Genomic DNA, 9,486 nt, shown 5'->3' on the forward strand with positions numbered 1-9,486 from the left:
AATGAAATGAAATGAAATGAAATGAAATGAAATGAAATGAAATGAAAATGAAAATGAAAATGAAAATGAAATGAAATGAAATATTTATTCGCAAGCAAACACGGTAAGAAAAGATATTATTATACAAGGTGTCAAGAACACGTGTTGCACCAGATACTGGCACGCAAATATTAAAATAAATTGAAGTTAAATAATGTCATAAATTAAAATTATACAATTTGTCAAATAAGCAATGTCGTATAAAATTAAGTAAAAATGCCAATAAATAGCAACAGCAACAAGATCATAAATTAAACAATATCAAAGAAGTAAGAACAGCACAAATATAACCAAAGTGTCAAATACAAACAAAATGTCAATTTCTTTTTATTATTAAAAAATATTGTATAAACACAGATCACATAGCAAATCAAATAACTTTTTTTTTAATATTTTGATAGGTAAATCTGGGATAGCTGCAGGCAAAGCATTATATATTTGTATGGACATGTTATAGCAATTCCTATAAAAGCAAGTAGTCTTATGGGAGGGGCCAGCTGTACGGTTTGGATATCTAGTTAAAAAATTACATACTTCACGTTTCCTAGTAAATAAGACTAAGTTTTTTTTAACAAACATGCATACCTCATATACGTACATAGCGGGTAAAAAAAGGAGGTCCACACTTCGTTGGTATTGTTTTGTGTTTTTTTTTTGTGGAAATACGTCAGTAGTAGTACCATTCAAATTCGAAGAAAATATTCCACCTCTAAAGATGACAAATTAGGGGATGAATCCGGTTAAATTTCACCCTTTCAATAAAACTTGGCACATTATATGTAATTCCAATGAAGACAAAACACAGAGAAAACGGGTATGCAAACTTTTGCAGTCGGTCATTTTGTATTACCTACTAATTACTTTTTTAGTTTATGTTGTAAGCTTGTATTACATAAATAAATAAATTTCAGTTTGTTCGAGGAGTTGAACGAGCACCTTTCCTTCTGTCAAACCGCAGCGCAATGTACTTCCAACCGCGAGATCACCCTCAACGAACTCAAAACGTAAGCCTTCATGTAAAACACTTAATACCCTTCCGGATACATAATTCGAGCCACCTAGCATTTTTATTTTTATATGGAATTCAAAATATTGTTATCGACGAAGAAAAAGTTTTCCCCGATTTTACACATTATAATTTTCAGAAAGAACTCAGGAACATGACATTTAGTATGTTGCGATTATAATTTGAATAAATAATAAGGTAACGCCGTTACTCACGCGCAATGTCACCTTCGGCTATTTCCGCCGAGACGAACACGCATTCATGCGTTCGCGGGCACTTAACTGGTTATCGTGGTGGGGTCATTGACCTACCGTGGGGTCTAAAATGAATGAATGAATGAAGCTTGCCCAACGCATTAGCATAGCAATACAAAGGGGGAATGTTGCCAGCATCTTGGACTACTTGCCGCGGGGACACAATTTTATTTCTAGTAGTTAAGCTCTTATTGTCTTTTTCCTTACCAGTATATTATCTTAATGAAATAAAATTCAGCTTCATACTTTTAATTTGGTCCTATAGACCCCCTGAACCGATCTCGATGCAAGACGTCACACTCGCATTGTTAAAGTTAACGGTACTTTCTTTTTAATAATCTTATAATATATTATTTCTATTACCTTAGCATATCCCTATAACAGTTTCAAATTTGCATTAAGAGGTTTTAATCGATCAAGCATTTTTTTAAGCTTAGAGTATTTATTTTTATTAATACCGAATTTTTGTCCGGGAGTGTATTATCAGGCCTATAGCTCTTATTATGAGAATCCGAACTTAAAGGATGTAGAAAGAGTATATATTTCAACAAATAACTATAGAAGAAATATAAATTAATTTAGCCAAAAACTTTTGATCATACAAGTCTCCAATTGATCAGATACTTAATGTCTTGTCCTAATTGGGATAAAATGTCGAATTTTTACCTTATTACTTTATCATAATGATGAGCTAAAGTTCAAATAATGTAAATATTATATTTCGAGTTAACAATATTTCCCAACCGTTTATTTTAAATTTTTATTTATGTGCAGGTATATAACCGGCGACAGCACCGTACCACTAGCGCTTATAGGCGGTGCAGGCTGCGGGAAAGCGACACTCGTGGCAAGAGCCGTCACTATGGCTCCCACTCCGATGCCTGACCTCGCTATCATTATTAGGTAAGTGTTAAGGAATAAAAATCGACGTCAACTATGGGTTCTGTCTTCAAAATCTTTGAACAGACCCTCATTATATTTATATTATATATATATATATATATATATTTGTTAAAAATCGTTGAGATTTGGTTTTGTGACTTTTTAGATTGACATTTGACACGTTTGGATACGTCTCGGATAAGAACTCGTAGCACGACATTTTTATAACATGAGACGAACAAGTCGTGCGCCGGATAGTAAGCTACATAACAGTTGCAGTGCCACTCAGAGCTTTAAATCGTAAAGATCTGAGGGGCACTGCCACTGCGCCCGTCACCCTGAGACATAAGTTGACAAGTCCCATGTGCCTGTAATTTCTGTAATTATCCTTCAAAATCGGAACACATTACTGACATTACTGCTTGGCGGCAGAAAAAGGCAAGGTGGCAGTACTTCCCTAGACGAACTCTTTCACAAGGAGCTCTACTGCTACTACTAGCAGTAGCATTTTGTTGTCCAATGAATTTTATAAACACGAAGGTAATTATCAAGGTATATTCCAATTAATTTTATAAACACGAAGAGGTACCTGTACAAAGATAATTAACGTGATAATTGTCGTAATAATTATCCATTGATAATTATTATTCTAAATAATAAATTATCACTTCAAACCCTGGTGAAGAGCGTGAAGTATATATTAATAATACTAATACCGTAAAACTAAAAACTGGCACCTTGATCGGGATGTAAACAATGTATTTGTAATTGTAGATTCGTGGGTCTGACGCCGCAGTCTAGCAGCTCCCATCAGCTGCTCAAATCTATTGTGGATCAATGCCATGTGCTGTATACAGGGACTGTTTATAGAGGACGAAACGTAAGTAGCCTATACTATTTCTCCACCTACCATTATATAATATTCATATTGTTATTACTAAAGTTAGGTTATTACTTCATGTACACTCCGCATATTAGCTTGGTGCAGCAAACGAACAGCTAGCTAGGTGAAGACTAAAAATCAGCAATCACCTCACTCAATTGTTTTTTTTATTCATTTTTAAGTATTGTGTTCCTTATGTTTTGTAGAGAAATAAATACCTTTTTATTTTATTTTATTTTTATTATATTTTTATATTGTTATGGTACCCTTGGTATTATAAGGCCGCATGTGAGCAGACGTCAAAAGTGCTTTTATCACACGAAATAAATTAAGACGAACTTACATGAAACAAGTTATGTATATACGTATATATGAAATTGTATACCTCTCTAAGCATAAAAATTATCCACTGATTTTCTACAAACTTTTTCTAAAAATATAGCGTAATCAGGTAAATTGAATAACAAAATCTAAGGATGTAAACAACAAAGACAGATTTGAGAGGCGCCTTGATTTGACCCAAAAAAACCGCCCACATATACCTATAGCTAGCTCCTGTGCACCCACTGCGCTTAGTTACCCCGAATAACTGTACTACATTCGCCCTACCATCACGCCGATTATTCCCCTGGTGCTTGGTTGGGTTTTTTTAGTATAATGATATCACTGCGAATAGTATCTAAAGATGCCATAATTCATCATTTGAATGCCATTTTTGCGCATAAATACAAACAATGTTGACTAAAACGAAGACCAAATAAAACAGAAGAAACTGGTCGGTGATGTCATAAAGGCTCTTTTAAGACACGACACAGAACCAGACAATGTTGGTGAGCTGTTTTATAAGAGTTTTAGAAATATTAAATTATTTAATTCTAAAACTCTTGGTATATAAACCATGGCAGATTTTTCTTACAGTATAAAAAGTCATTAAAAACTATATTTTGAACTTGAACATCAGTGTTAGTGTTAGTAATCATTCGGTGAGTCTCTTAACCAATTTTTTCAGGATGTTGCCCACCTTACGACAGCCCTAGCCCGCCTTCTCACAGTGTTAGGTAGAAGCAGACCAGTACTTCTAGCCGTGGTGGGCGCAGACGCATTGCGAGGCGCAAGATGGCTGCCTTCAAAACTGCCTGAAAATGTTAAGATGATCGTCACTGTCACTGAAGGTTGTTAATAAATAAATATATTTCATTATTCAGTTTTTAACAGAGTAGGTTTTTATAGACGTTTGGGAAACACAAACAAAAAAAGGTTTTTTTAATTTTGTATCTATTTTTAGAAAAAGATGAACCCTCCAGCTCGGCCATTATGGCAGTTTTATCCTCCGAAGACGGTCCAAAAGTGGTACGAGCACCGCCGGTAGGGCCAGAAGAGGCAAAAGCAGTATTAGCCGCATGTGCGGCGACATATAGCAAAACAGGGGCTGCGGCGCCGCCTGAGGAAGCGTTTAAGGCCGTGCAAAAATGTACATTGCCGCTATATGCCAAGGTAAGGTAATTTGTATTATATCATGGCTGACTTTTGAAGTAAAGAATAAAAATTATTACTTAACGTCTAAAAACAAAAATGGACTTAGAACTGCACCTTGAGCAACTCCTATGCCATGCAGGCCCTGATGACCTTGTGTTAATCTGAATTTGGACATCTAGATACGATTTCAAAAAGTCTAAAACACAAATGTGCAGACGGCACATATAAGGAACCTTTGACAAAAGTCATCATACTTTAGTAATAGAATGCAAAATCAAAAGCTTTGGATAGGTCACATTGACATAAAATTATTATAAGACTTATATTTAACCACACAACTATATACGAATCCCAAAGTTGTGTTAAAATTTGTATACATTCTGACTCTGAATAAAAAATTTCAGATTCTAGCCTGGCAAATATCACTATCAGCAGAAACATTTACGGAGCAATCTGAACCAGAAACAACAACTGAACTAGTAATCTGCGAGGATTTAGAAGGCCAACTGAACCAGATCTTAATAACAACTGAGCAAGCGCTGGGCGCAGAAAGAGTTAAGACCTGTTTGGCGCTTTTGACTGCGGCTAGACGAGGTCTTGATGATACAGAAATATTGGACATATTGGCCCATGATGATCTTTTTAGAAGTGAAGAAACTTATTGTAAGTAAAACTACAAACAGCACCCATACTTAAGGGTTATAATACTGGCACTGAGGTGCTGAGTAATATTGGAGAGTTAATTCTCAGGTCTATAATAGTTACAGGAAGGTTTCATATTGATCTTACTCTGTAATAAACCAAGGTAAAACCTCAACATCACAATCACCAACGTTACCAAATTACGCAAGTGAAGTTGATTGATATAGATCTCGAGTAGCGATTTTTTTCAGTATTTTATGGATATTGCACATATTTGCCTCAATTTTAGTACCCTGGGCACCAGCGTCGTTATTCTGGCCACAACTAGCAGCGCTACTATCACCGTGGTTGCGCTGGGACTCCCGCGGCGCTGCTAGATGGCGCGACGCCGCACTTGCGGGTGCGGCGAGGGATCGATACCTTGCAGATTGTGAGGACACTGTACGGCAGACCCTTGTCGATTATTATGAGGTAAATATTGCTTGTGCTCTTGCAAAATAAAAGTAAGCACGCTTCAACAGTGCGTCCAAAATTGACGTCTGGCCAGGCGTCATCAGCATCGAGTACAGTTGTCGCCACGCCTAAGTTTTGTCGTAATGTAAATTATATATGCGACATTATTTTCTATTACAACAGCCTGTAATAGACTATCTTTTTTCGCAGTTCCCAACTCTTAGGTATCATAATAGACTAAATTTGTTAATGCTGATATTACAAAACTAAAACAAACCGCGTCATAATTCACGACAATAGTATTGCTGAAGTTCTAATACGTAGGCTTTAGCCCATAAGCGATAGTGTCGATTGATAGATTAAAAAGGCTACTACGGGAGATTAATGAAAAGTTTAGGATAAAGATATTTTACCTCGACGTCAATGATTTGGTATCTTTGTTATAATTGCACATAAATTTAACAATTACCAAGATAATAACTACCTTCCGTTATAACACTTATAAAATCTTGTTTTAAGGGCAAATGGTTTACTGAAAATGACCCGAAGATGGCCGGCCGCTTGATATCGCAAGAAAATCAATTTTCAGATACCTGGTAAGCTTATACCTTATGTTAGGATAGATATATGTTGTCAATTTTAAACGGTTACAACCATATATATAAGTTTCGACTCACATTTTACAATCTATTTTCAGCTACAATACCAGAAAATTGGACGAATTACCCTTCCAACACTACCATCTTCTAAAAAACGACCAAGAATTATTTTCAAGAAAAGAATATTTTACAAATCTCGACTGGATATACGCGAAACTAGCTGCAACTGACACAGGATATTACCTAGAAGATCTAGCTTTAATTCACTTAGACCCACTTCCAGAGCACATTGACATTTTGAAGGAATTATTTGAAGCTAATTCGTACGCTTTAGATTATGATTACAGACAATTTTATACTTGTTTAAGAATGACTATGGAGAAAAGGCAAAGAGAACGCATTGAAGTTAAAACGAAAATAGTTAAAGAATGGTTAGATATTATTCAAGATCCTCCAGTACCAACGTTTTATCCTGCCAATGAGGAGTTCTGGAAAGTAATAGAGCATAAGGAGAAGAAGGAGGTGTCGTTTGTTGAAGATTTTGATAGCAAGACCTATGATTGCATTGTAAGGTTTGAAACTAGGGGAAAATTTGTTGCTACAGTGTCTACTGAAAGGTCAGAGATTTGTGTTTGGGATATCAGTCAGTAAGTAAACAAAAAATACTACATTTCTTTTTACATCGAAAAAAATAATATATCCCATTATACAGTCATTACAAGACTAATGGACATATCTTGCAATTTCAATGGAAATAAATTACAAATTGAAATCGAGGCGAATCGTCACATTAATTAAACTCTGCTACTCATTGATAAGCCTGATTCGCCAGATAACATACAATAATGAGAAAGAAACAGTAGTGGTTACTATTTTGTACATAAACATTTGTAGACATTTTTGTAAATCTTGCGATGATTTTATATGCGTAATGGAGGAGCGAAACCATATGCATGGAGATGTTAATTAAATAATCATTTTATTGAACGTTTGGAATATATTTATTTGAACCTCTAATTTAGAAATAACCGCGAATAACCGTATTTGCATTTTGAAATTACTGACACATAACTCTGCCCGCACTACAACAACGCAATTATAATTACAGATGTCAGCTAGTCCGCAAGTTGGTGGGAGTGACGCATCCTATAAACTTGGTACCGATCGATGAATACAGATGCGTCGTGCTCTGTCGCAGGGAACTTAAAGTTTATGACTTGGATCAGGTATAGTTATTTAAATAATAATAAATAATTTGCCAGAAATCGAAACAGGTACCTGGTCTTAAACCAGGAAGAAAGAAAACTCCAGAAGTACTAGCCATGTGGTATTTCAAATAAAATCTCCATTATTCCACTTCCATTCAACCCTTTGTTCCAATTTCATCCATAATTACAAAAATATTCGTGTACTTCCCCAGGGCAAATTCGTAGTGGCCCTAAAAGGTGTGATGAACCAAAAGATGCCCTACTACGGGATGCATGACTCCAAGCACCTCGTGGCGCTCTCGAGGAACCGGATGTACGTCAATCTCATGAACATTGAGACCGGTTAGTATTGTGTTAGTATTTAAAATAAAGGGGTTGGCTAGAAAAAAAAAAGAAAAAAGCAGCACTGAAAGAGGACTACAAAAAAAGGCTGTAACCAATACAAAATGCCTCCAGAAGGATAGTGAAAGCAAAGGCTTGTAAAGGCTTCCGACCAAAAAATGCAAGAATAGACATCCGAGATAAGATACACTTAGGAAATTAAAAATGAAAATTACTTTATTGTATATACAATTATGAACTACATAGCCCTCGCTTACGGACTATGGCAGAAGATGACATTGAAATTTGGTTTTAGCAATTTTATTGATTTTCTTTCTGAATTTGCAAATTTTGAAACGTTTCACTGAAAGAAATTCAAAAATGTCGCTGAGTCCCTTTTTCCCTTCAATAGGTTATGTGATCTCTCGATTCGATTCTCTCAAGTTTCCACTTAAGCTTATTTGATCAGACCGACAGCTTATAAAGGTAACGTATAGGTGTACCAATTCAATCAATTCAATCTTTTGCATCTTAACACTAACTTATCACCGTTACAGGTGACTGCGTGACGACGTTCAAAGTTGGTGAGGACCGATTCCTCAACTCGTTACTGGTTTCTGGTGACGGAAGGTTAGTTTCACTCATTTATTATTGGTTTTAATTGCAACAAAATACCTGATTTTTTTATATAATAAGTTTGTAAGTAAGTTGAAAAAATGGCGGACAGTAATATAATAATAATATTGATTTTATTTATTATTTATTTATACAAAGATCGAACACGAAGAAAGATTCCTTCGATCTCACAGTGGTCGAACCTGCGTGTGTTAATAAAAATAAAAAATGAATACCACGACATCTTTCGTCAATCTCTGGCCAGCTATAAAGATACCGGCTGAGTAAGAAGCTTCATAGATCTCTCACAGATGTCGCTTACGGCGATGAAAGCCGAAAAAACCCGATACACTATTATATAGGGTAATAAACATTTAGAAAAATTCATACGGTGTATTGACTGGATGTGTATCTCAGTTGGTGAACCGTGGCTCTAGTTTGTCCTTGTAGACGCAGGTTTGAGTCCAGTTAGATCCAAGAAGAATTTTTTGTATGTTCGATCTTTGTAATAATAATTTATTTTAAACCCACAGAATCCTGGTATGCGGTGACGAGACCCAAAAACCTTTCCCACTGCTGGTATGGTCGCTGACGTCACGCAAGCTGCTTTACGATTTGAGGATACAGCATCACGAGTTTATTACATCCAAGGCTGCTATTACTTACGAAGGTAACGATGCAAAAGTGTAATTAATATTATAAGGTAATTAGATCACAAAATGTATTATGTTTCCTTAATGGCGACCAGTGTCAGTTTCTGAATGTGTTGCCAGTTAATTCTGATCAAGAAAGCCGATGATTAGACAGCAGCGAGGTATGTATGTTTGGAAGAACCTCTAATGCAGCTCCATCAAATTGACAGCTATTATATAACACTTTGCAAGATTATATTGCTATGTTTCTTGTACAGTGATGTGCTTCAATCCTCAATGGAGTCATTCAAAACAGAATAAGTCAAAAGGAATCGTGATCAGGACCTACTGATTGAAATCGATCTCTTAAAACAACACTATTTTTATTAAAACTGGCAATACAATAAACGTTTGTTCTACTGCTTTGCTATTACCATAACTTTTTTATAATACTTTATTCTTTTAGTGTCTATATA

General features: G+C 35.6%; 1 protein-coding gene across 2 annotated transcripts in view; it reads left to right on the forward strand.

The window, feature by feature from the left end:
- LOC113239809 overlaps positions 1–9,486 on the forward strand; it is a 66,876-nt gene that overhangs the window by 54,179 nt on the left and 3,211 nt on the right. For both annotated transcript variants that reach the window (XM_026476949.1, XM_026476950.1), the window contains 13 exons: positions 951–1,043; positions 2,074–2,202; positions 2,956–3,061; positions 4,074–4,236; positions 4,350–4,558; positions 4,945–5,203; positions 5,472–5,653; positions 6,155–6,231; positions 6,333–6,881; positions 7,343–7,460; positions 7,655–7,784; positions 8,321–8,393; positions 8,912–9,048. In XM_026476949.1, the coding sequence (XP_026332734.1) occupies positions 951–1,043; positions 2,074–2,202; positions 2,956–3,061; positions 4,074–4,236; positions 4,350–4,558; positions 4,945–5,203; positions 5,472–5,653; positions 6,155–6,231; positions 6,333–6,881; positions 7,343–7,460; positions 7,655–7,784; positions 8,321–8,393; positions 8,912–9,048 (2,225 nt within the window). The remainder of the gene's footprint in view (positions 1–950; positions 1,044–2,073; positions 2,203–2,955; positions 3,062–4,073; positions 4,237–4,349; positions 4,559–4,944; positions 5,204–5,471; positions 5,654–6,154; positions 6,232–6,332; positions 6,882–7,342; positions 7,461–7,654; positions 7,785–8,320; positions 8,394–8,911; positions 9,049–9,486) is intronic.

Source organism: Hyposmocoma kahamanoa, unplaced genomic scaffold (genome assembly GCF_003589595.1).
Source record: "Hyposmocoma kahamanoa isolate Upper Pololo Valley unplaced genomic scaffold, ASM358959v1 116, whole genome shotgun sequence".
Taxonomy (NCBI): Eukaryota; Metazoa; Arthropoda; class Insecta; order Lepidoptera; family Cosmopterigidae; genus Hyposmocoma; species Hyposmocoma kahamanoa.